The sequence below is a fragment of the Pogona vitticeps genome, chromosome 6 (assembly GCF_051106095.1).
Source record: "Pogona vitticeps strain Pit_001003342236 chromosome 6, PviZW2.1, whole genome shotgun sequence".
In the NCBI taxonomy this organism is placed as follows: domain Eukaryota; kingdom Metazoa; phylum Chordata; class Lepidosauria; order Squamata; family Agamidae; genus Pogona; species Pogona vitticeps.
The window spans coordinates 103,252,312-103,280,144 of record NC_135788.1 but is presented as its reverse complement, the minus strand read 5'-3'; the positions used below and the strand labels follow the sequence as shown (position 1 = coordinate 103,280,144).

Below are 27,833 nucleotides of genomic sequence, written 5' to 3'. Positions count from 1 at the left end.
AAGAGAGTGGCACTCAGGGTACCATTAGTAAGATGAGCAGGACCAGTGCTGCAGCAAGATCTGTGTGTGGACAGTCTAGTCCCACAGAGCCTTGTTAAATTAAGCTCTTTTGGGATATTTGTATACAAATACGAATATCCCAATTTCTAATAGAAATCATTTGTTTTAGGCGCTAGATGTTGATTATCAGTGAAACAATATTAAAAGACCCATCAGTACTCTTCATCCAACTATCTGTGGTAGACCTTAAATTAATAGTACTTCATGCACCAGACTTCAACAGCTGAGTCTAAGACTTTGGAGTAGGAAAGACAAGTTAGATTGATTTATGAAGTAAAGCACACATTCTCCATTCCCTGTTGCACCCACTGAGCATCTCCCTTAGTTTTTCTCTCTCTTTCCCCACTTCTCATAACAATGGTCAAATGCAAAATTCAAGATGAGGCGTCCATTGAGATTCTGTTCCATCCTGTCAATGCCTTTGGTTCTTTGCTCCACCCAATGGTCACCCCAGAAATGCACAAATGCCTTGACTTGGCTCCCATTTACACCTCTATCCAAAGAGAGTGCATATTGTCACTAACAGGATACTTCTCTAGTGTTTGAGTCTCCTTCTTAATTGTTCCCTGCTGTTTAACTCAGGCTTCAACAAAATTATATAGCATTTGGGGAAAAAGAAGCAACCCAGTAACCCAGCATTAGAGGCTATGAAAAAGAACACTTCGAACTCTACTATGTGCTTTCCTTTGGCAGTCAAATAGACTGGAACAAAGCACATCCAAATGATACACAATACCCCCATGCTGAATGTGATCAGTGTGGATTCATTGAAACCATCCGGCAGCTTCCGGGCAAAAAAAGCCACAGTGAAGCTGATAAAGGCCATCAAGCCCATGAAGCTCAGTTCAGAAAAAAGTATTTGGAATGATGATGCATTACACCACAGGATTATTTCTTCTGGCAATGAATGAATGTCAGTATCAGGAAATGGGGGAGAGGTCACCAGCCACACAAGGCAAACAGTCACTTGAAGAGTAGAGCAGGCAAGAATAATAAAACTGGCCAGTTTCTTCCCTACCCACTTTTTGATCCTTGATCCTGGCTGCATAGCCTTGAAAGCTAGGACAACTGTAACAGTTTTTGCCAACAATGTAGAAACAGTGACAGTGAAGATAATATCAGAGGTCATACGTTGGAGGATACATGTCGCTGTCTCAGGTCGGCCAATGAACAGAAATGTACAAAGGAAGCAAAGGAGGAGAGAGATGAGAAGAGTGTAGGTAAGGTCTTGGTTGTTGGCTTTAACGATGGGAGTGTTGTGGTACTTCATAAATATTCCTAGGACCAGAGATGTTATCAGCACCAATGAAAGTGCAAAAATAGCTAAAGTGATGCCCAGAGGTTCCTCATAAGATAAGAAAGTTATTCTCTTGGGAACACAGGAGTTCTGGTCCTTATTTGGATAATGGTCATCTGGACATCTAGCACAGTAAGCCATGTCTGAGGGAAGAAAAGTAAAAAAAAGAGCACTGGTGGAGGAAGCACCAAAAAGAGCATCTTTAATTGAGCCAACTGGAGACAAGGACTTGGAAGACCCAGGAGCCTATACGTGCCCGACAATGGAAGGTAAAAGGTAAAGTTTCCCCTTGACAATTTTTGTCCAGTCATGTTCGACTCTAGGGGGTGGTGCTCATCCCTGTTTCCAAGCCATAGAGCCAGCGTTTGTCTGAAGACAATCTTCTGTGGTCACATGGCCAGTGTGACTTAGACACGGAACACTGTTACCTTCCCATCGAGGTGGTCCCTATTTATCTACCCGCATTTGCATGCTTTCGAACTGCTAGGTTGGCGGGAGCTGGGACAAGCGATGGCCACTCACTCCGTCACGTGGATTTGATCTTACAGCTGAAGATCTACAGACCTTACAGCACAGAGGCTTCTGCGGTTTAACCCGCAGGGCCACCACATCCCTTACCTGACAATGGAAGCCCTCCTCAAAGGTCATTAGCTAGCTGGAGTCTGTGTGGAAAACTAGATCCCAGCTACATATGGTACTATGGAATGCACCAACCCTGTGAAAAGAACTTGGGCCAGGAAAAGGACTGGACTTACCATAGGTTTAATAAAGTTAATTCATCCCTCCAATGAGCTGTTGGGTTGGGTACATCAGAGACTCAGCCTATCCTTGTATTCCATTCTCTTACTTCAATAAAGTTCAGTTCGAGTAGTATCGAGAACCTTGGTTTCATTGATATGTGTTCGCCACTAAAATGCTCACCTTCCTCACCAGACACCCATCCTTTGGGACACTGAATGCAATCATAGCAGCAAAACATCTCTCCCTCTTTCCTCTTCTTCCTATAACCAGCTTGACATTTGGCACTGCACACTGAAGATGGCTGTACCTGTCCACCAATGAAAAAAAGAAGAGTAACTGTCTTCAGAAGAATAGTTTTAGAATCTCATGAGCCCTATACAAATATTCAGCCTAAGTGAATGTAGGATTGAAAGGGATGGGGACATGCCTGTAAACCTGTCCTTTCCATTCCAACCTCAACTGGAAGTCCTATAGAATCTTCTTCTGTACCATAAGCTCATTGAACTGAATATGCTTGCTGCATTTCTGTGATCTGCAATCTCTCTTAACCAGGCTACTGGTCATAGCAAAGCAAAGCAAAGAGCAAAGTGTGCTGCTTATATACCGCCCCATAGTGCTACAAGCACCCTCTGGGCGGTTTACAAGTTAATTATGCAGGCTACACATTGCCCCCCCAGCGACCTGGGTACTCATTTTACCGACCTCGGAAGGATAGAAGGCTGAGTCAACCTTGAGCTGGCTACCTGGGATTGAACCCCAGGTTGTGAGCACAGTTTTGGCTGCAGTTCAGCGGTTTAGCCACTGCGCCACGAGGCTCATTAGAAATATTTCAAGTACATCCAGGAAAGAGACACAAATGGTTCTTAAAAAGAACCACATCCACATAAACCTGTCATCGCCATTCTAATCCCCAACTGAAAGTCCTGTCAAACACTTGACTTTCCTATTCTCAAAAGTTTCTGACATTTATCGTTGTTTACTTAAGAATAGTGATGAACACTTACCTCAGTTTGGTGGTTTGGCATGGTTTGGTTCATCAGGCCCATAGGTGTTAATTGGAGTCCATGCTCCACCTCCTCCCATGGACATCCAATCACAAACAATGCCATGGGCTTCCTTACTCTGCCTCCTCTTCTGAGTGGGCGCCCACTGGAAGAGGCTGGGTGTTGAATCTGGGAAGCCCACACAACACCTATGGGTCTGATCCGATGAACCATGCTGAACTGCTGAAACATGGTAAGTGCCCATCTCTACTTTCGAATCAGGTACAATAGGGAATCAAACTCCTAATTTCTGGCTCCACAGTCAGATACTGAAACCACTCAGCCATCCAGCCAGCATATAATGAACTTTAGACACTAACAATTTTGTATGTAGGACTCTCATGGAAAAAAAAGTACACTCCAGCTCATTTAAAGTTTCATATAATATTTTGATCCATTGTTCTTGAGACCCATGATTTCCTTCACATCTTGTGCAAGGCCCATGTATGTACTTTATATATCATGCTGTAGTAGAAAATTCACTATTCACATCTAAAACTGGGAAATTTCTCCAAATGCTTACATTCATGTATCACCTGATTAAACGAGCTGTGCCATACAATGAGATCTTCATTAATGATTAATGTTTCATCTGGAGAATTTGGAGAAGCTGTTCTTCCGACTTTCACTCCAAAGAAAGATTGATTAGGAAAGGAGACCCAATTTATAATGTCAAATCCTGTAACTGCCTCCCAATCCTGATTGAAGAAAACTTTTTCCCCGGCGCTGTTATTAAATGACACAGATGGAAGAAAATGATGGAGCTAAAGGAAAACAGACAAATTTTAAAAATGCAAATGGACAGTGACAACTGTTAAAGATAAGATGGTCCTAATTATTTATCTGCCTTTCCATATGATCACTCTGCTTCTCTTACTATCAATAGATCTGTGAAACTAATTTAACCAAATTCCAGCTTCTGAACTAATTTGGTCCTATTGGTTTCAATCAGGTCCAAAGTGGATCTAGATTAGTGTGAGATGCATTGATGATTTAAATACAATAAGAAAGACTGATAGCCATGTATGAATACCATCTACTGCAATTTGGTCTGAATTGTCTTACAAATAGCAATCACTTCATTTTGGGTTGATTTATAGCTCATCCACTTTCATTTATATACAAATCTCAGGAATATTTGCATGAATCCAAATAGTGAAAGCACATGGCAATGGGGAAAATAAGGTGTTCTCACTTGGGCTGGAGGAGGTGAAACTCAATGTCATCAAATAATCAAATAGTAAAGTTAAAACGGGCTACAAGCTTCCAAATTTCATATATATTTGTCAAAAAAAAAGCCTGTTTCATAAATGTTGTGCAAAAAAGTCACTATATGTAAATCACATCTTTCCCACATTACAACTCATTTGCATTTCTCTCTAAGATTAATACAATGTAACTAAGTTTCACCTACATAAAAAAACCACAAAAACGTTACAGCCAATTTGATTTTTCCATTGTAAATTAAAATCCCAGAATTATGATTCTGACTCAGGTTCAAATTGAATCAGATCAAGATGGAATAGTTCTAAAGGGAATCAAACTCAAATCTAAGATTGAGTTTCAAACTCAAGCAGGATACTTTCACAAAGCTCTAATGATCAGCCCTAATGTGAACAGCCATCACCTCTGTGTTTATAAATCTCCTGGTGAAGCATTAACTATGCCCACATTGAAATGTTGAGCCAATTACCTGCCAGGACTGCAGAGTGTGAAGCTCTCTTCTTCCACCTTTCATCCTTGCATTACTTTTGGAGGTGGATGAATACATGGCATGCAAAGCATGAGCCACAGCATAAACTGCGTTGTAGATGCTGTAGCTGTGGCTAGTTACAGTTTTTGGGAATACATGCTGAGGGAGATTCTCTAGTTTCTCCTCTTCAGTACAGACATCCCCACCCACATTGTCCACAACAGAATCCTGGAAAGTACAATCAAATGCCTCACTCCAAAACTCCTTCATAAAACCATCTCCATTTGTTCTGGAAGGATGTCTGCTCTTAATGAATTCCACAAATCCTTGAATTTGAGTAGAATGAACTGCAAAGGATAGAGCACCATGGAAAGCTTGTTCATCCCCAAACTTCCTACTGGTAAAGAATTTCAATTCCATACCAACTGTTAGAATCCAAACACAGCCACTTGACTTTTGCATGGCATGTCCAATGCCTTGACTTAGGAACCGTCTCAAAAGCATTATAGAACTTGCACTTCCATAGGCAACTGTGACATTGGCTTTAAAGTTCATGGCTTTATTGTAAATCTGCATAGCCCTTATAGCATAATCTGAACTGACAACATCATAATAGAAACTTAAGAACAATTCCAAACAGATGCCATTGTCCAAAAATTCAGGAAGCATTACACGTAGGAACCATTCTAATATCTCCTCATCTGCAGCCAAAAACGCAATCCATTTCCACTTGAAATGATGAAGCAACTGGATAATTCCTCTGAATTGAATCCTTCCATTAGGAACCATCTGATAGATGGGCAGAAATCTGGCATCTTTTGTATCGACAGCAGAAGAGCCATATCTGAGCTAAAGATACATGGAGGGCGTAGACAGTGATATTTTTCAAGCTGATCTGCATTATTATTTTTCTTTATATTACAGTGACATGATGTATTTAAATGCCACAATTGCTAGCTCCATAAGATTTCCTCTGATTTTATTTGCTGCAATAAAATGTATAAGAAGCAACCATGTCCTTCATTTGAAAAATGTGGTTCAAGACCATGCTGAAGTAGCATAGCCCCAGGAAAGGAGGAAAATATCAATGGTGCTCTGAGATCCATTGATTCTCCCCTAAATAGAGAGAGCAAGTCACCACTATTGAATCTTAATGCTTTTTCAACAGGTTTTAATCTGTAAAGTCAGTGACCTATCAAAAGAGCAGAGACACCTAGATTCTGATGCCAGTGATACAAATAAAATGTGAGTGTACAACTCTAAAAACAGCAACAACAGGGAGAACAGTGTCATAAAAAGTAAAAACAGACAAATGACTCAAGTCGCAACAACAGGAGCAACAAGAAATGCCTCTCGCCCATCAAGAGGGTTTATGGAATACAGCAGAACTTGGCTTAAGCTGAAAATAAAAAGAAAGTGTGAGATGCTAAAGCCCAAAGATAGTTGTTCCTATGTGGTTCCAGGAATGCAGACACCTAAACATATGCTCTTGACTTGGTTACTTTCCAAAACAAATCAGCTCTTCAATTATCTCTGTCAAGAACTATACTTAATTTCTAAGGTTCTCCTAGCTGTCCTTTTAACTAAAGAAAGATGACTGGGAGCGATATGCAGGAAAAGACTTTCGGGTGCCACTGAAATATGGAAGATAATTTTTGGGGAGTGGGGAGTTGATGGGTCTGTGTTTGGCCAGTTTTAAACAAGGATTATAGTCCTATTAATTATGCCTGTCACTGTTAACTCCACCGATGAAAACCTCAGCTGTGAAGTGGCACAAGTTAAGAAGTCAGTGCAGGCATCTCCTGATGCACATCCATCACATGACATGAGCAAATGCCTACATCATCATCATCGTAGAACTGGAGAGCTGGAAGGGACCCTAAGGATCATTGAATCCAGCCCATATGAGACACAGTAGGGCAGTGGTCCCCAACCTTGGGCCTCCAGATGTTCTTGGACTACAACTCCCAGAAGCCTTCACCACCAACTCTGCTGGCCAGGATTTCTGGGACTTGAAGTCCAAGAACATCTGGAGGCCCAAGGTTGGGGACCACTGCAGTAGGGAAACAAACTCCCTTCTCTAAAAGCAGTAGGCTCTGATTCCACAGCCAGATACTTAAACATTTGCGCTGTCCAGCAGTTCAGTTCTTAACTTGCAACAAGTTATAGTTGCAGCTGAATTTTATGCCAATGGAGTTCTGCTGTCATGTTTTTTCAGCTGGATTCAGGCCAGGGTTGTAAAAACCATAACGTCTAGGCATTTGTTACTGCTGCTGTTGTTACTTGAGTCATTTGTCTGTTTTTACTTTTTATGACACTGTTCCCTTTGTTGTTGCTGCTTTTAGAGTTACCAACTAGCATTTTATTTGTATCACTGGCATCAGAATCTAGATGTCTCAATAAAATAGAATAAGATGTTTTCAATGGAATGTATAACATAATGCTTGCTGCTGTCAGGTACACACATCTCTGTCTCAGTTCTGCAAAAACAGATTTGGAATGAAAAACACTGGGAAACACAATCTACCTGTGGGATCTTGTAGATTCTAAAAAGGTTTTCCGTCTCATCAGATAAGGTAGAGATCAGTTCTTCAATGACTGCCAATAGATGGTCGTGGCTATCACACTTGTAGTTGGGAACGCACCTGTTCCTTGAAGAAATAAGCTCAACAGTGACACGACTAGCCCACCATGCATGAAGATAGTTGTCATAAATATTGAATCCCAGAGTAATATTGGGTAACAAGTGAGGGTTTTGGTTGATTTCTTTTACAGCAAATGCCAAAGCTAGAATGTGCTGGTAGTTTTCAGTCAACAATCTATAAAGAGAAACATTTTTGGTATGATTACCACATGACTTCCTAAGATATTTAGAAGAGTTAGAAAGACTTCCTGATGCAAATGTTTTTTAGAAAACTATTAATATACATGACATTAACTGATGTATTTTCTGAGACAACCCAAAATGCGCTACGAAGGAGTCTAGACTATAGGTTTTGGACAGATTTGAAAACTGCACTGACGCTGAGCTAAAACTAAGTTTAGGTTCAGGAAAATACAAAATGGAAGGGAATTAAAACTGAGATTTGGGTGCTATGGAGATATGAACTAGCCAAAGTCAAGTTCTCCAACAAATGCATAATGGAAAGAGAGGTATATTTAAGGTATAGCAATGAGGTCACTGTCCTAGGCAATTGCATATCAAACATTCCTAAGCAATTAATTACTTAACTAAGAGTGAAATCATAGAATAATGTTCACACACAAACGTTTTAGTTGGTAGAATTCCAGGAGGAAGTTTAGTGAATTTGTGTTGACCTGAGTCAAAAAACGCCCGAAGAATGCTGCCTCCATAGATGAGATCTCCTGATTGATAATATTTGGGAAGAATTGATTGCAGATGAGACATCCCGCATGTACGTGTCTGAACTTCAGATACAACCTCAGGAAGCATAAAAAAGAAGAATATTAATATCATCATCGTGAATACAAATCTCCCCTCTGAAAACAGACTTACGAATATGCATCTAAAATCTAAACTAATAGCAATATAAAACGTAAAGTACTAGAGATCACTCTGATGGATGTGTGTCACTACTTATCTCCTAGCACCTCCTCTAAAATATTTTGGGTTATATTTATACCATGCTTTGAAATATTTCTTATTTAGTTTTGTCAGCACTGCAAAGCAACATGTTTGAAATAGCAAAATGAATTGGGGTTATTTTGATAATTATGGGAACTCAAAGTGGTGTATTCTCTGTGGCGTAGTTTAAAAAAATGTTTTTGCCACATCTCAGGAGACATACACTTCAATTCAAGTATTTTTAATGAAATTGTAGAACAATAATAACGTCTGACTCCCTGGTGAACAGCAATTAAATTTATATCTCAGATATGAATTATACTAGATTTTGGGCATAGAATCAAAAAGACAATAATTTTTCCAAAGTTTTTCCCCCCTCTTTTAGGAAAACAAAATATGCTTTTTTGGAGCAATTTCCATATATAATTGTTTTCATTTATTTCCGCAAAAATAAAGCAAAATAAAATGACAATAAATTTTCTAATACTTATAAAATTTACAGTGTGAGCTTTCATGGATTATAATCCATTTTCTCCAAATTTATACATAGTGTTGTTGGCCTAGTGCTGAGCAGGCCCCAAGCCATCTGAAGCTACATACAAAGAAGGCAACACACAATTATTTTTGAGAAGAACAGGCCACAACTTTATTAGTTACAGCAACAGTCCTGCGGGCCAATTTTGGGGAACTGAATCTGATACATCAAAAGACCCAAATGCCTTCCAATGCCCACCACCAACCACTTTAGCAGGTGTTGAGGATTCCACCAGAAGTGGAAGTCCTCTGGAGACCACACAGGTGTACGCCACTCCATGACTCCCTGAAATCTGGGGTAGGGCCACACTAACAGGTCCTTGAGCTAGAACAAGCTCTCCAGCTCGAGACCGTAAAGAAGGCCAATGTATATGCTGTCGTAAACAATGACAGTTCATACTTGGATCAACATTCTTGACTGACAGGAGATATCAGCGCACAATGAATGGGCATGGGAATGGGCTTCCTCCTATCAGAAACCCACAGGGTGGCTCTCTTCCACCCATTTATGGCCTACATTTAGGGATCTGGGAAATCCTGATCCTGAGTAAAAAAAGGCAATTGCTGTCAAGTGAGTGTGCATTGTCCTGGGCGCAAGGCCCTGTTGTCACAATGCAGTAGTCATTATTTATAAATTTCTGGGGGAAACATATTTTCCACACAAAAGACAAATATGTTGTTATTCTGCAGTGGCACACACTTGATACTCATTAGAAATAAAAAAAAAATAGTTTCTCTTTTCCAGAGATTCATACACATTTTGAATGTGTATTCAGGAATAACAAAAATACCTTCACAGACCTTGTTGGTGTTATGTGTTGCTGGGGGTTTACTCAAATATTATCTGACAAAATATTCTATGACAAAAGTGATTTAACTGTTCAAACATTTTAGAACTTTAGGTCAGCTTATCTACATACAATAAAACTGGAATATTATTATCATTAAAGGTAAAGGTTCCCCTTGACAATTTTTGTCCAGTCATGTTCGACTCTAGGGGACGGTGCTCATCCCCATTTCCAAGCCATAGAGCCAGCTTTGTCTGGAGACAATCTTCCGTGGACACATGGCCAGTGCGACTTAGACACGGAATGCTGTTACCTTCCCATCGAGGTGGTCCCTATTTATCTACTTGCATTTGCGTGCTTTTGAACCGCTAGGTTGGTGGGAGCTGGGACAAGTGACGGGCGCTCACTCCTTTGCGTGGATTTGATCTTATGATTGCTGGTCTTCTGACCTTGTGGCACAGAGGCTTCTGCAGTTTAACCCGCAGTGCCACCACGTCCCTTTATTATCATTAAACTGTTCTTTTTTTTTTTTTTGAAATTTTTTGTTAACTATAACAAAAAAAATCATATACATAAAACATATACACTTACAACACAATAACAGTGTTCCCCACCACCATATACGGGACCTCTTGCCATATTCTTCTTTTTTTTCTTCTTCTTCTCATTCTTCTTCTTCTATTGTCCTCCTCTCCAGAACTGCATAGATTCTTGATTTGGAGCTCTCCCTTTCCCCCTTATTAACACATATTCCAAAAATTTGCCCCATATTACATAAAAATTATTCTTTTTCAACTCTCCTTTCTTCATCTTTAAATTACAAGTTAATTTATCATTTAATGCTATATTCCATATTTCTTTATACCATTCTTCAATTTGTAATTCAGTCTTTAATTTCCACTGTCTAGCAATAATCAATCTAGCTGCTGTTATTAGATTAGTTATCAATTCTTTAATCATTTTGTCATATTCCACATTCTCATATATTGATAACAAAGCAATCTCAGCCTTACATTCTATATCTTTTCCACAGATACAACTTAATTCTTTAAAAATTTGTCTCCAAAAACTTTGTACCTTTTCACATTCCCACCACATATGAAAGTATGTACCAACTTCTTTCTCACATTTCCAACAGACATTCGGATGACTGGTGTTGATTTTGTTTAATTTTACCGGTGTTAAATACCATCTTAAACTAAGTTTAAAAAAATTTTCCTTTATTCTTACTGACATCAATCTTAAAATCCTCATTTTCCATATCCTCCTCCATTCTTCTTCATTTATTCTTTTCCCAATATCTTGTTCCCACACCAATTTCAATCCTTCTTTCTCACTTTCTTCTTCCTCTAAATTAAGAAGTGAATAAATTTTACTCACTGTACCTTTTACTGAGTCAGTCATCTGAATGTCCTCATATGAAAGTAAAAATTGCTCAAATTTTGTGTGTTCTCTACCTTTATTATATTTATTTGCCCATTCCTTAGTCCATCTTTCCAGTTGTGCATAGTTCAACCATGAAATAGTCTTGTTTTGAAATACTTGTTTCATTTGATCTATCGATCTCATTTTATACAGCCAATCTTTCAGTCTAATCACTTTTTCTTCTTTAAATAAATCCATATACACCTTCATATTGGTAGGAAAATCTTCTATTTCTGTCACTAATCTAAATGGAGAGTATGATGAACATAAATTCTTTTTATACTTATACCATATATTTAACAGTGTCTTTAAAAAAGGATTATTAACTTGACTTATTTTATCTTTCTTACCTTTAGCAAATAAATATTTTTCTATATTTAGTTCTGATGATTCTATTTCCCACCAAATTAACCTTTCCGGATTATATATAATTTCACCAATAAACCTCAGTTGGTTAGCTAAATAATAGTTTCTTATATTTGGCAAACCTATACCACCTTTTTTTGTTGTTTTATACCAATACTTTTTATTTATTCTAGATTTCTTCCCTTCATTACAATATTTGTTAACTATTCCTTGCCAATATTTCAACTCATCCTCTGTTAACTGCATTGGTAACATTCTGAATAGAAAATTAATTTTTGGTAAAATTTTCATTTTTACCAATGCAATCTTTCCAAACCAAGATAATTTGAACTTATCATATTCTTGTAGTTTCTTATTAATTACTTCCTTTAGTTTGTTATAACTATAATCCTTTATCTTTTGAATATTTTTCGCTAAATCTATTCCTAAGTATTTAATTGTTTTACATATTTTAAAATCATGTTTTTCAGTAAACTTTTCTTGTTCTATTCTACTATAATTAAACAACATTAAGTCAGATTTTTGCCAGTTTATGTTTAATCCGGTTATTTTTCCAAATTTTTCTAAGTGTGTTTTAATTTTATCTATACATTCTAACGGGTTTTTCACTGTCAATAAAGAATCATCCGCAAATAAATTAATCTTTGTCTTCTTTTCTCCTATACCTTCAATTAAATCATCGTTCCTAATTACATTTGCCAACATTTCAATAACCAGGCAAAACAGAACTGGAGAGAGAGGACAACCTTGCCTAGTACCTCGGCCAAGAGCTATTTGATCTGTCATCCCATCATTAACTATTGCTACAGAGGCATTCTCTAAATATAATTGATCTATTATCCCCCTAAACTTTTTTCCAAAACCCCAACCCTTTAACAAAGTCTTTAATGTTGGCCATTCCACACAATCAAATGCTTTAAATATATCTAATGATAAAATGCCTGCCTTCAGTTTATTTTTTTCTATATTGTGTATAATATTCAAAACCCTCCTTGTTAAGTTTTCCATTTGCCTACCTTTCAAGAAACCATTCTGATCCTCTTTGATATATTTTATAATAAATGTATTAATTCTATTTGCAAGTATTGCTGTAAATATCTTTGCATCCTGATTTAGTAAAGAAATAGGCCTATATGAACTTGGGTCTGTTAGATCTTTATTAGGTTTTGGGATAAGAGTTATCAATGAATGTTTCCATGAATCTGGTATCCACTCTCCTTCCAAGATTTCATTATAAAGCACTTTTAATTTAGGGATCAATATTGATTTAAAGGTTTTATAGTATTCCGGACCTAATCCATCAAAACCTGGGGTTTTACCATATTTTAGTTTATTAATTATCTCTATAATCTCTTCCTCTTTTATTTCTTTATCTAAGTCTTTTTTATCGTTCTCTGATATTTCACTCAACATTTTCTTTAATATAAGTTTCTATATCTTCTTTTGATGCACTATTACTTTTATATAAATTTTGATAAAAATCTTGTATAATCTTTAATTTTTCTTTCATTAAACTGCAATTTTTTCCTGTTTTATCTTTAATCACACCAATGTTGTTTTTTGTTCTTTTGGTATGAACCATTCTAGCTAAAAGTTTTGAATTTTTATTACTATGTTCAAAAAAATTCCTTTTAGTGTATATCAGGTCCCTCTGTACTTTTTCTAATTCTAAGCTTTCCAATTCCTTTCTTTTAGCTTGCATCTCTAATAATTTTTTATTGTCTCTATCTATAAAATATTTAGTTTCTAAATCCTTTAATGATTCTTCAATCCTTTTTACATTTCCTTCTCTCAGTCTTTTTAATCTACAAGATTCTCTTATAGCAATTCCTCTCATAATAGCTTTCATGGTGTCCCATAACACACCTATTTTATTCCCACCCGCTTCATTAAATGACCATATTTCCAACCATTCTTTCTTGACTTTGTCTATCACCTCTGTATGTTGAAGAATATTGGAGTCTATCCTCCATCTCCTAGCTTCTCTATAATCTTTCTTCACTTTTATTTCCATCACCATCAATGCATGGTCTGTTATCTTTATCACATTAATATTTGTGTCTACTACTTTTGAAATTAAATTTTGTGATATAAACATAAAATCTATTCTAGAGTAACTTTTATGTACCGCAGAATAATATGTAAACCTCCTTTCATCTCCCTTCAATTCTCTCCATATATCTTTCAAATCGGTAGTATTTATTATCTTACTTAGGGGGGTATCCCTTTTATGCAATTCATCTTTTTTATATGTAGATTTATCTTTCAACTTATCTAAGACCATGTTGAAATCTCCTGCCATAATCACATATCCTTTCCTAACTTTTTCCATTTCTTTAATAACATGTTTGTAAAATTCTCCTTGGTTCATATTCGGTGCATACACATTTACTAATGTGTATTCTTCTTCCCCCATTTGTCCTTGGATTATCAAATATCTACCATTACTATCTTTTATTACTTCTTTTACTACAAATTCACAATGTTTAGATATTAATATTGCTACCCCTCTAGATTTGGATGTCCCAAATGTTTTTTCATATATATGTATATTTTGCAATTTCAATTCATTGACTCCATCCTTTAATTGATGTGTCTCTTGTAGATAGATAATGTCAACTCTACTTTTTTTTAATAATAATTCTATTTTCCTTCTCTTTAATACAGCTCCTAGGCCTTTCACATTTAAAGTGGCTACTCTTATGTTTTTCCCCATATCTGTTCAATCTTTTGCTTCTTAGTTGGTCCCTTTGTGCAATTCCCAAAACATAAACAAAAACAACTAAAAAAATTAAATTCACCTCTTTCTAATTCTCTATCCCTACCCTTCCTCCCTACATATAAACATTTTTCCTCCCTCCAGCTTCCCCGCGTCTCACTAATGTTGAACACGCGATCTGGGAGGGGGGGAGACGCCACTCCCACCAGTCTGGACCCCAGCCGAACCTCCACCTCCTTTTCACCCCACATCATATATTTATTCACATATATATATCCAAATGCCTTCCCTTTTTTATTTGTTCAATCCCATCTTAATCGGACAATCCAGAGCAATAACAAAACAAAACAAACCAATAACAATAACCAAAACTTCCCCCCCTTTCTTTTTTTTTCTTCCTTCTTTTTTTTAGACCCATATATGTGTGCACATACTTGTAAAACACATGCTTATAATTAGAAAAAGGGAAGAAAAAAAAACCCCAAAACAAACACACAAGTTCTTTGTTTATTAAAAAAAAAAGAAAATAAAAAGGAAGAGAAATTAAACAAACAAGCAAACAAACAAACAAACAAAAAACAGAGTTTTCCCCAAAATTTCCCCCCTTACCAAAAAGAAAAAAAAGAAGAAGAAGAAAAAAGAGAGGAGAAGAGAAAAAAGAAGAAAAAAGGAGGGGAATTGGGGGGGAAAGGAAAAAAGGGGCAATGGGCAGGAGGGAAAAAAAGTAGGGAGATTAGGGAGAGAAAAAAAAAACAGATTATTCCAACATCCTATAATGTCTCTTAGTCTCTTCCAATCAAAAAAAAAAATTCAAAAATCAAAAAAAAATTCTAATGGTATCTTCTTTTTCAAATTAACTGTCTTAAAAAAAAAGGGAAAGGGGACAATAGGCAGGGGAAAAAAGAAAGAAAATAGGAGGGGGGGAAAAAGCCAGATTATATCAACATCCAATGGTTCCCTTAGTCTCTTCCAATCAAAAATTTTTTTCAAAAAAAAAAAATCTTCTGAGGGTATCTTCCAAATCAGCTGTCCTTACAGAGCCACTTGCTTGCTTGTCTCTTGCACACACTGGTCCCAAATTCCCCAAGCCAATAACAAATGTTTTCCCTCGTCAAAAGAGTGTATTTTGTGTAGGGTTCCATCCTTCCATATTTTCAAAAAAACAGGATAACCCCAGTTGTATCTCTTGCCATTCTTAGTTAGGATTGAAGTAATAGGTTTCATTGTTTTCCTCCATTGAATAGTTTCAGAGCTTAAATCCTGATAGATCTGAACTGGGTCTGATCTGTAAACTAACACTTCAGGTTTTTCTTTAATGACCTTGAGGAACTGATTTTTCTTGTTATAATTGAAAAATTTCACTATTATAGGTCTTCTGTCTCTTTGAGGTTTTCCAACAAAATGAACCCTCTCAATATCTTCCTCAGCCACATGTTGAGAGTTCATCACTGTGTTAATCCAGTCTATTACCTCTTGTTTTAAACTCACTTCTTTCTTGTGACTAAAGTTCATTATTTTAATGTTGTTACGTCTCGCATTGTCTTCAAAATAGATGAGCTTTCTCTTTAGGTCATTAATAGATTCCTCTTGTTTTTCAACTTTGCTCTGAAAACCTTGGCCAAGGCTGCCCTGAAAATCTTCCAGTTGTTGTAACCTGCCCTCTGTCTTATTTAAACTTGTCTTAATATCTGTCATTTCTCCCTGAATTTTTTTTAAATCTTGACTCATCTGTTGATGCCCTTCTAACATCAAATCCATTTTAGAGAGAAGCTGTGCAAACTGGCTTTGCATTCCTTTCATGGAGGAGACCAAATCTGAAACTGTTTTCTCCATAGTGGTTGCAAAGTTCGACTCCTCCCCCTCCTCTGTTCTTTGTAACCGGGCAACTCTATCGAGGCTGCGATCTGAAGGTTTTTGTGATGGCACACGCACCCAGCTTTTACTCTTCGTCTTATCTCTACCTCTCCTCATGTATAAACAAGGCAGAGATTTATAACTTAGGAAGCCAAGCCGTGTTCAAGAGCCCACATTGTTTCTCTTTTCAGCCTCCGGCTTCTCCGGTCAAAAGTGAAAGTGTTTTCTTTTAGATTAAAGACAATGCAGCTACGCTTCAAAAGTCCTTCTTTATTTGCCAGAAGTTTTCATAAGGAGTTTAAAAGTTATTTACTCACAGGACCCGCAGGGAGAAAGGCATTTATCTTCATTTTTTAGATATCGGGTGAAGAGACAGATATTCAGCCTTGCATCGCCATCCTGGCGGAAGTGACATCTCTATCATTAAACTGTTCTTAAAATAAATGATAGACTATGTAATATGGAAGGGTTTATTTACATATTTATGGAGAAAGATTAATTAGTATCATAGGTATGACATCATTTAGCTGTGATACAATAGCATTCATTACTGTACAGAAAGATATAAAGAGGAATTCCTGTCAGGGTCAGGTTCCCACTAAGCAGACTGCCAGGATGGAGGACATTCTTCACAAAATGCAAATGTTTGTATTACATTTGTATACGTTAATTTAAATTAATATGCATATCACATGTAGACCTTATTACTATAATTCAAGGGGAAATACACTACTGTTCTCCATGGTGCACAAAACTGTGACTAGGTAACCACCATGGGGCACAGCAATGAGATAAAAATTAAATAAAATATAATTGGTGAACATCTTTCGCTATATTAATTTAACATGCCGTTGAAATAACTCTGTCACATTTTTCTAATTTTAAACAATTATTAAGTGCTGTAGAAAGTATCTACTAAAGATCTTCACCACCTCTCCTGATCTGATATCTACATAAAGATAGTTCTTTTTTGAGGAGTGTCTCTTTCAATTTACCAAGGGGAGGATACCCGATTCATGGGACTTGTTGTCAAGTCAGACTTAAGTGACACTAATGACTCACTTCAGACTCTACTTGAGTTTTTTTGTTTTTTTTTCCCCTTGATGACTCAGACTTAACATGTGACTTGGAACTGATTAATCCCTCCCATTTTTTTCTGGAGAAAAAAACTTGTTTTCAATGGGGCTTTGGACTTGCAGCTTGGGACTTGAGACCAAAGACTTGGATTCAGATTCAAACCCAAAGATTTGCCAATATCTCTGTGATTTAATATATTTCATGAACTTGTCCTATAATTTTATATGAAAGTGAGAACCTCTTTCAAGTCATTCATTTGGGGCTTCCTACTCTTACATTCTGAAAATCTTTATTAAAAAATACAAAAGCCTTAAAAATGTAACACGAGGCAACAGAGAATTAACAGAGAATCAGTCTTCTTCAAGGAAGCAACAGTACAATATTTAAAAAGTACAGAATTAAAACAACAACAACCCACACATCTTAGTGGCATGACACAAAGTCCATCTTCCCTGTGCACACCCATCACAGAGGCAAAGAAAATGGTCCCATACCACCCACAAAGATATCCACTTGAAAAGAATAAAAATACAGACATTAACCAAATAACAACTTTATGAAATCAAACTAACATGGAAAGCACACATACACAGAGATTCAAAATTTGCACTCTGCCTGATGTTCTGATTGGCTGCTGACAAAAGCCGTCTCAACGCTATTGCATGAAGAGTTTCCTGGGAGCGAAGAAGAAAGAAAGGGTGCAAGAAAGAGGGAATAGAGTGTGAAGAAAATTAAAAAAATGTCCATGTATGCCTCTTTCATCAATACAAATTAGAGATGGGGATATTCAGATTCATGTATGAATACGAATATCCCCAACGCAACTGGCTCTAATGAGGGTCCAGACCCTGGGACCAGACTGTCCATTCACACGTCTTGCTGCAGCACTGGTTCCAGCTGCTTGGCTGGCCACTCAGCAGCTGTGTGGGGAGGCTCATCCTCCTGCCCCCTGCCTTGAGTGACTAGCCGAGCAAGAAGAGAGTGGCACTCAGGGTACCATTAGTAAGATGAGGAGGACCAGTGCTGCAGCAAGATCTGTGTGTGGATGGTCTGGTCCCACAGAGCCTTGTTAAATTAAGCTCTGTTGGGATATTTGTATACAAATACGAATATCCCAATTTCCAATAGAAATCATTTGTTTTAGGTGCTAGATGTTGATTATGAGTGAAACAATATTAAAAGACCCATCAGTACTCTTCATCCAACTATCTGTGGTACACCTTAAATAATGGTACTTCACCCACCAGACTTCAACAGCTGAGTCTAAGACTTTGGAGTAGGAAAGACAAGTTAGATTGATTTATGAAGTAAAGCACACACTCTCCATTCCCCGTTGCACCCACTGAGCATATCCCTTAGTTTTTCTCTCTCTTTCCCCACTTCTCTTAACAATGGTCAAATGCAAAATTCAAGATGAGGCGTCCATTGAGATTCTGTTCCATCCTGTCAATGCCTTTGGTTCTTTGCTCCACCCAATGGTCACCCCAGAAATGCACAAATGCCTTGACTTGGCTCTCATTTACACCTCTATCCAAAGAGAGTGCATATTGTCACTAACAGGATACCTCTCTAGTTTTTGAGTCTCCTTCTTAATTGTTCCCTGCTGTTTAACTCAGGCTTCAACAAAATTATATAGCATTTGGGGAAAAAGAAGCAACCCAGTAACCCAGCATTACAGGCTATGATAATGAACATTTCGAATGCTACTGTGTGCTTTCCTTTGGCAGTCAAATAGACTGGAACAAAGCACATCCAAATGCTACAAAACACCCCCATGCTGAATGTGATCAGTGTGGATTCATTGAAGCCATCCGGCAGCTTCCGGGCAAAAAAACCCACAGTGAAGCTGATAAAGGCTATCAAGCCCGTGAAGCTCAGTTCAGAATAAAATATTTGGAATGATGATGCATTGCACCACAGGATTATTTCTTCTGGCAATGAATGAATGTCAGTATCAGGAAATGGGGGAGAGGTCACCAGCCACACAAGGCAAACAGTCACTTGAAGAGTAGAGCAGGCAAGAATAATAAAGCTGGCCAGTTTCTTCCCTACCCACTTTTTGATCCTTGATCCTGGCTGCATAGCCTTGAAAGCTAGGACAACTGTAATAGTTTTTGCCAACAATGTAGAAACAGTGACAGTGAAGATAATATCAGAGGTCATACGTTGGAGGATACATGTCGCTGTCTCAGGTCGGCCAACGAACAGCAATGTACAAAGGAAGCAAAGGAGGACAGAGATGAGAAGAGTGTAGGTAAGGTCTTGATTGTTGGCTTTAACGATGGGAGTGTTGTGGTACTTCATAAATATTCCTAGGACCAGAGATGTTATCAGCACCAATGAAAGTGCAAAAATAGCTAAAGTGATGCCCAGAGGTTCCTCATAAGATAAGAAAGTTATTCTCTTGCGAACACAGGAGTTCTGGTCCTTATTTGGATAATGGTCATCTGGACATCTAGCACAGTAAGCCATGTCTGAGGAAAGAAAAGTAAAAAGAGAGCACTGGTGGAGGAAGCACCAAAAAGAGCATCTTTAATTGAGCCAACTAGAGACAAGGACTTGGAAGACCCAGGAGCCTATAAGTGCCCGACAATGGAAGGTAAAATGTAAAGGTTCCCCTGGACAATTTTTGTCCAGTCGTGTTCGACTCTAGGGGGCGGTGCTCATCCCTGTTTCCAAGCCATAGAGCCAGCGTTTGTCCGAAGACAATCTTCCGTGGTCACAGGGCTAGTGTGACTTAGACACGGAACGCTGTTACCTTCCCACCGAGGTGGTCCCTATTTATCTACCCGCATTTGCATGCTTTCAAACTGCTAGGTTGGCAGGAGCTGGGACAAGCAACGGGCGCTCACTCCGTCACGTGGATTCAATCTTACAGCTGAAGATCTACAGACCTTACAGCACAGAGGCTTCTGCGATTTAACCCACAGCGCCACCACATTCCTTATCTGACAATGGAAGCCCTCCTCAAAGGTCATTAGCTAGCTGGAGTCTGTGTGGAAAACTAGATCCCAGCTACATATGGTACTATGGAATGCACCAACCCAGTGAAAAGAACTTGGGCCAGGAAAAGGACTGGACTTACCATAGGTTTAATAAAGTTATTTATTTTATTTTATTTTATTTATTGTATTTATACCCCACCTATCTAGTCATTTCGACCACTCTAGGCCTCCAATGAGCTGTTGGGTTGGTTACATCAGAGACTCAGCCTATCCTTGTATTCCATTCTCTTACTTCAATAAAGTTCAGTTCGAGTAGTATTGAGAACCTTGGTTTCATTGATATGTGTTCGCCACTAAAATGCTCACCTTCCTCACCAGACACCCATCCTTTGGGACACTGAATGCAATCATAGCAGCAAAACATCTCTCCCTCTTTCCTCTTCTTCCTATAACCAGCTTGACATTTGGCACTGCACACTGAAGATGGCTGTACCTGTCCACCAATGAAAAAAAGAAGAGTAACTGTCTTCAGAAGAATAGTTTTAGAATCTCATGAGCCCTATACAAATATTCAGCCTAAGTGAATGTAGGATTGAAAGGGATGGGGACATGCCTGTAAACCTGTCCTCTCCATTCCAACCTCAACTGGAAGTCCTATAGAATCTTCTTCTGTACCATAAGCTCATTGAACTGAATATGCTTGCTGCATTTCTGTGATCTGCAATCTCTCTTAACCAGGCTACTGGTCACAGCAAAGCAAAGCAAAGAGCAAAGTGTGCTGCTTATATACCGCCCCATAGTGCTACAAGCACTCTCTGGGCGGTTTACAAGTTAATTATGCAGGCTACACATTGCCCCCCCCCCAGCGACCTGGGTACTCATTTTACCGACCTCGGAAGGACAGAAGGCTGAGTCAACCTTGAGCCAGCTACCTGGGATTGAACCCCAGGTTGTGAGCACAGTTTTGGCTGCAGTTCAGCGGTTTAACCACTGCGCCACGAGGCTCATTAGAAATACCATAATTACATCCAGGAAAGAAACACAAATGATTCTTAAAAAGAACCACATCCACATAAACCTGTCCTCGCCATTCTAACCCCCAACTGAAAGTCCTGTCAAACACTTGACTTTCCTATTCTCAAAAGTTTCTGATATTTATTGTTATTTACTTCAGAATAGAGATGAACACTTACCTCAGTTTGGTGGTTTGGCATGGTTTGGTTGATCAGGCCCATAGGTGTTAATTGGAGTCCATGCTCCACCTCCTCCCATGGACATCCAATCAGAAACAATGCCATGGGCTTCCTTACTCTGCCTCCTCTTCTGAGTGGGCGCCCTCAGGAAGAGGCTGGGTGTTGAATCTGGGAAGCCCACACAACACCTATGGGTCTGATCCGATGAACCATGCTGAACTGCTGAAACATGGTAAGTGCCCATCTCTACTTTCGAATCAGGTACAATAGGGAATCAAACTCCTAATTTCTGGCTCCACAGTCAGATACTGAAACCACTCAGCCATCCAGCCAGCATATAATGAACTTTAGACACTAACAATTTTGTATGTAGGACTCTCATGGAAAAAAAAGTACACTCCAGCTCATTTAAAGTTTCATATAATATTTTGATCCATTGTTCTTGAGACCCATGATTTCCTTCACATCTTGTGCAAGGCCCATGTATGTACTTTATATATCATGCTGTAGTAGAAAATTCACTATTCACATCTAAAACTGGGAAATTTCCCCAAATGCTTACATTCATGTATCACCTGATTAAACGAGCTGTGCCATACAATGAGATCTTCATTAATGATTAATGTTTCATCTGGAGAATTTGGAGAAGCTGTTCTTCCGACTTTCACTCCAAAGAAAGATTGATTAGGAAAGGAGACCCAATTTATAATGTCAAATCCTGTAACTGCCTCCCAATCCTGATTGAAGAAAACTTTTTCCCCAGCGCTGTTATTAAATGACACAGATGGAAGAAAATGATGGAGCTAAAGGAAAACAGACAATTTTTAAAAATGCAAATGGACAGTGACAATTGTTAAAGATAAGATGGTCCTAATTATTTATCTGCCTTTCCATGTGATCACTCTGCTTCTCTTACTATCAATAGGTCTGTGCAACTAATTTAACCAAACTCCAGCTTCTGAACTAATTTGGACCTATTGGTTCCAATCAAGTCCAAAGTGGATCTAGATTAGTGTGAGATACATTGATAATTTAGATACAATAAGAAAGCCTGGTTGCCATGTATGAATACCATCTACTGCAATTTGGTCCAAATTATTTGTCTTACAAATAGAATCACTTCATTTTGGGTCAATTTATAGTTCATCCACTTCCATTTATATACAACTCTCAGGAATATTTGCATGACTCCAAATAGTGAAAGCTGGAGGAGGTGAAAATCAATGTTATCAACTAATCGAATAATAAAGTTAAAAGGAGCTACAAGCTTCCACATTTTATATATATTTGTTCAAAAAAGCCTGTTTCATAAATGTTGTGCAAAAAAGTCACTATACGTAAATCACATCTTTCCCACATTACAACTCATTTGCATTTCTCTCTAAGATTAATACAATGTAACTACGTTTCACCTACATAAAAAAACCACAAAAGTTACAGCCAATTTGATTCTTCCATTGTAAATTAAAATCCCAGAAGTATGATTCTGACTCAGGTTCAAATTGAATCAGATCATGATGGAATAGTTCTAAAGGGAATCAGACTCAAATCTAAGATTGAGTTTGAAATCCAAGCAGGATACTTTCACAAAGCTCTAATGATCAGCCCTAATGTGAACAGCCATCACCTCTGTGTTTATAAATCTGCTGGTGAAGCATTAACTATGCCCACATTGAAATGTTGAGCCAGTTACCTGCCAGGACTGCAGAGTGTGAAGCTCTCTTCTTCCACCTTTCATCCTTGCATTACTTTTGGAGGTGGATGAATACATGGCATGCAAAGCATGAGCCACAGCATAAACTGCGTTGTAGATGCTGTAGCTGTGGCTAGTTACAGTTTTTGGGAATACATGCTGAGGGAGATTCTCTAGTTTCTCCTCTTCAGTACAGACATCCCCACCCACATTGTCCACAACAGAATCCTGGAAAGTACAATCAAATGCCTCACTCCAAAACTCCTTCATAAAACCATCTCCATTTGTTCTGGAAGGATGTCTGCTCTTAATGAGTTCCACAAATCCTTGAATTTGAGTAGAATGAACTGCAAAGGATAGAGCACCATGGAAAGCTTGTTCATCCCCAAACTTCCTACTGGTAAAGAATTTCAATTCCATACCAACTGTTAGAATCCAAACACAGCCACTTGACTTTTGCATGGCATGTCCAATGCCTTGACTTAGGAACCGTCTCAAAAGCATTATAGAACTTGCACTTCCATAGGCAACTGTGACATTGGCTTTAAAGTTCATGGCTTTATTGTAAATCTGCATAGCCCTTATAGCATAATCTGAACTGACAACATCATAATAGAAACTTAAGAACAATTCCAAACAGATGCCATTGTCCAAAAATTCAGGAAGCATTACACGTAGGAACCATTCTAATATCTCCTCATCTGCAGCCAAAAACGCAATCCATTTCCACTTGAAATGATGAAGCAACTGGATAATTCCTCTGAATTGAATCCTTCCATTAGGAACCATCTGATAGATGGGCAGAAATCTGGCATCTTTTGTATCGACAGCAGAAGAGCCATATCTGAGCTAAAGATACATGGAGGGCGTAGACAGTGATATTTTTCAAGCTGATCTGGATTATTATTTTTCTTTATATTACAGTGACATGATGTATTTAAATGCCACAATTGCTAGCTCCATAAGATTTCCTCTGATTTTATTTGCTGCAATAAAATGTATAAGAAGCAACCATGTCCTTCATTTGAAAAATGTGGTTCAAGACCATGCTGAAGTAGCATAGCCCCAGGAAAGGAGGAAAATATCAATGGTGCTCTGAGATCCATTGATTCTCCCCTAAATAGAGAGAGCAAGTCACCACTATTGAATCTTAATGCTTTTTCAACAGGTTTTAATCTGTAAAGTCAGTGACCTATCAAAAGAGCAGAGACACCTAGATTCTGATGCCAGTGATACAAATAAAATGTGAGTTTACAACTCTAAAAACAGCAACAACAGGGAGAACAATGTCATAAAAAGTAAAAACAGACAAATGACTCAAGTCGCAACAACAGGAGCAACAAGAAATGCCTCTCGCCCATCAAGAGGGTTTATGGAATACAGCAGAACTTGGCTTAAGCTGAAAATAAAAAGAAAGTGTGAGATGCTAAAGCCCAAAGATAGTTGTTCCTATGTGGTTCCAGGAATGCAGACACCTAAACATATGCTCTTGACTTGGTTACTTTCCAAAACAAATCAGTTCTTCAATTATCTCTGTCAAGAACTATACTTAATTTCTAAGGTTCTCCTAGCTGTCCTTTTAACTAAAGAAAGATGACTGGGAGCGATATGCAGGAAAAGACTTTCGGGTGCCACTGAAATATGGAAGATAATTTTTGGGGAGTGGGGAGTTGATGGGTCTGTGTTTGGCCAGTTTTAAACAAGGATTATAGTCCTATTAATTATGCCTGTCACTGTTAACTCCACCGATGAAAACCTCAGCTGTGAAGTGGCACAAGTTAAGAAGTCAGTGCAGGCATCTCCTGATGCACATCCATCACATGACATGAGCAAATGCCTACATCATCATCATCGTAGAACTGGAGAGCTGGAAGGGACCCTAAGGATCATTGAATCCAGCCCATATGAGACACAGTAGGGCAGTGGTCCCCAACCTTGGGCCTCCAGATGTTCTTGGACTACAACTCCCAGAAGCCTTCACCACCAACTCTGCTGGCCAGGATTTCTGGGACTTGAAGTCCAAGAACATCTGGAGGCCCAAGGTTGGGGACCACTGCAGTAGGGAAACAAACTCCCTTCTCTAAAAGCAGTAGGCTCTGATTCCACAGCCAGATACTTAAACATTTGTGCTGTCCAGCAGTTCAGTTATTCACTTGCAACAAGTTATAGTTGCAGCTGAATTTTATGCCAATGGAGTTCTGCTGTCATATTTTTTCAGCTGGGTTCTGGCCAGGGTTGTAAAAACCATAACTTCTAGGCATTTGTTACTGCTGCTGTTGTTACTTGAGTCATTTGTCTGTTTTTACTTTTTATGACACTGTTCCCTTTGTTGTTGCTGCTTTTAGAGTTACCAACTAGCATTTTATTTGTATCACTGGCATCAGAATCTACTGTAGATGTCTCAATAAAATAGAATAAGATGTTTTCAATGAAATGTATAACATAATGCTTGCTGCTGTCAGGTACACACATCTCTGTCTCAGTACTACAAAAACAGATGTGGAATGAGAAACACTGGGAAACACAATCTACCTGTGGGATCTTGTAGATTCTAAAAAGGTTTTCCGTCTCAGCAGATAAGGTAGAGATCAGTTCTTCAATGACTGCCAATAGATGGTCCTGGCTATCGCACTTGTAGTTGGGAACGCACCTGTTCCTTGAAGAAATAAGCTCAACAGTGACACGAGTAGCCCACCATGCATGAAGATAGTTGTCATAAATATTGAATCCCAGAGTAATATTGGGTAACAAGCGAGGGTTTTGGTTGATTTCGTTTACAGCAAATGCCAAAGCTAGAATGTGCTGGTAGTTTTCAGTCAACAATCTATAAAGAGAAACATTTTTGGTGTGATTACCACATGACTTTCTAAGATATTTAGAAGAGTTAGAAAGACTTCCTGATGCAAATGTTTTAAATAACTATTAATATACATGACATTATCTGATGTATTTTCTGAGACAACCCAAAATGGGCTACAAAGAAGTCTAGACTATAGGTTTTGGACAGATTTGAAAACTGCACCGACGCTGAGCTAAAACTAATTTTAGGTTCAGGAAAATACAAAATGGAAGGGAATTAAAACTGAGATTTGGGTGCTATGGAGATATGAACTAGCCAAAGTCAAGTTCTCCAACAAATGCATAATGGAAAGAGAGGTATATTTAAGGTATAGCAATGAGGTCACTGTCCTAGGCACTTGCATATCAAACATTCCTAAGCAATTAATTACTTAACTAAGAGTGAAATCATAGAATAATGTTCACACACAGACGTTTTAGTTGGTAGAATTCCAGGAGGAAGTTTAGTGAATTTGTGTTGACCTGAGTCAAAAAACGCCCGAAGAATGCTGGCTCCATAGATGAGATCTCCAGATTGATAATATTTGGGAAGAATTGATTGCAGATGAGACATCCCGCATGTACGTGTCTGAACTTCAGATACAACCTCAGGAAGCATAAAAAAGAAGAGTATTAATATCATCATCGTGAATACAAATCTCCCCTCTGAAAACAGACTTACGAATATGCATCTAAAATCTAAACTAGTAGCAATATAAAACGTAAAGTACTAGAGATCACTCTGATGGATGTGTGTCACTACTTATCTCCTAGCACCTCCTCTAAAATATTTTGGGGTACATTTATACCATGCTTTGAAATATTTCTTATTTAGTTTTGTCAGCACTGCAAAGCAACATGTTTGAAATAGCAAAATGAATTGGGGTTATTTTGATAATTATGGGAACTCAAAGTGGTGTATTCTCTGTGGCGTAGTTTAAAAAAATGTTTTTGCCACATCTCAGGAGACATACACTTCAATTCAAGTATTTTTAATGAAATTGTAGAACAATAACAATGTCTGACTCCCTGGTGAACAGCAATTAAATTTATGTCTCAGATATGAATTATACTAGATTTTGGGCATAGAATCAAAAAGACAATAATTTTTCCAAAGTTTTTCCCCCCTCTTTTAGGAAAACAAAATATGCTTTTTTGAAGCAATTTCCATATATAATTGTTTTCATTTATTTCCGCAAAAATAAAGCAAAATAAAATGACAATAAATTTTCTAATACTTATAAAATTTACAGTGTGAGCTTTCATGGATTATAATCCATTTTCTCCAAATTTATACATAGTGTTGTTGGCCTAGTGCTGAGCAGGCCCCAAGCCATCTGAAGCTACATACAAAGAAGGCAACACACAATTATTTTTGAGAAGAACAGGCCACAACTTTATTAGTTACAGCAACAGTCCTGTGGGCCAATTTTGGGGAACTGAATCCAATACATCTAAAGACCCAAATGCCTTCCAATGCCCACCACCAACCACTTTAGCAGGTGTTGAGGATTCCACCAGAAGTGGAAGTCCTCTGGAGACCACACAGGTGTACGCCACTCCATGACTCCCTGAAATCTGGGGTAGGGCCACACTAACAGGTCCTTGTGCTAGAACAAGCTCTCCAGCTCGAGACCGTAAAGAAGGCCAATGTATATGCTGTCGTAAACAATGACAGTTCATACTTGGATCAACATTCTTGACTGACAGGAGATATCAGCGCACAATGAATGGGCATGGGAATGGGCTTCCTCCTATCAGAAACCCACAGGGTGGCTCTCTTCCACCCATTTATGGCCTACATTTAGGGATCTGGGAAATCCTGATCCTGAGTAAAAAAGGCAATTGCTGTCAAGTGAGTGTGCATTGTCCTGGGCGCAAGGCCCTGTTGTCACAATGCAGTAGTCATTATTTATAAATTTCTGGGGGAAACATATTTTCCCCACAAAAGACAAATATGTTGTTATTCTGCAGTGGCACA

The 27,833-nt window shown here is 38.3% G+C and overlaps 2 protein-coding genes across 2 annotated transcripts; both read right to left on the bottom strand.

Annotated features, from left to right (window-relative positions):
- Window positions 1–595: 595 nt before the first annotated feature.
- On the bottom strand, window positions 596–8,243 carry LOC144583838 (vomeronasal type-2 receptor 26-like). The gene is made up of 6 exons (XM_078378737.1): window positions 8,104–8,243; window positions 7,362–7,653; window positions 4,835–5,683; window positions 3,678–3,905; window positions 2,279–2,405; window positions 596–1,500 (listed from the first exon to the last, which is right to left on the bottom strand). The coding sequence occupies exons 1-6, from the start codon at window positions 8,241–8,243 to the stop codon at window positions 596–598; spliced, it is 2,541 nt and encodes an 846-aa protein (XP_078234863.1).
- Window positions 8,244–17,160: 8,917 nt separating this feature from the next.
- On the bottom strand, window positions 17,161–26,426 carry LOC140708241 (vomeronasal type-2 receptor 26). The gene is made up of 5 exons (XM_073003611.2): window positions 26,287–26,426; window positions 25,547–25,838; window positions 23,015–23,863; window positions 20,495–20,621; window positions 17,161–19,657 (listed from the first exon to the last, which is right to left on the bottom strand). The coding sequence occupies exons 1-5, from the start codon at window positions 26,424–26,426 to the stop codon at window positions 18,753–18,755; spliced, it is 2,313 nt and encodes a 770-aa protein (XP_072859712.2). The 3' UTR covers window positions 17,161–18,752.
- Window positions 26,427–27,833: the final 1,407 nt, after the last annotated feature.

What these genes read in the sequence shown, in the direction of transcription:
- LOC140708241 (XM_073003611.2), bottom strand. Translation starts at nt 26,426, where the DNA reads ATGTCTCATCTGCAATCAATTCTTCCCAAATATTATCAATCTGGAGAT. An exon ending in GAATCTACAAGATCCCACAG is followed by an intron (nt 23,864 to 25,546) that starts GTAGATTGTGTT and finishes ATGTATCTTTAG; the next exon opens with CTCAGATATGGCTCTTCTGC. An exon ending in ATGGGTGTCTGGTGAGGAAG is followed by an intron (nt 19,658 to 20,494) that starts GTGAGCATTTTA and finishes TTCTTTCCTCAG; the next exon opens with ACATGGCTTACTGTGCTAGA.
- LOC144583838 (XM_078378737.1), bottom strand. Translation starts at nt 8,243, where the DNA reads ATGTCTCATCTGCAATCAATTCTTCCCAAATATTATCAATCAGGAGAT. An exon ending in ACACTCTGCAGTCCTGGCAG is followed by an intron (nt 3,906 to 4,834) that starts GTAATTGGCTCA and finishes GTTTTCCTTTAG; the next exon opens with CTCCATCATTTTCTTCCATC. An exon ending in GGCACAGCTCGTTTAATCAG is followed by an intron (nt 2,406 to 3,677) that starts GTGATACATGAA and finishes ATTGGTGGACAG; the next exon opens with GTACAGCCATCTTCAGTGTG.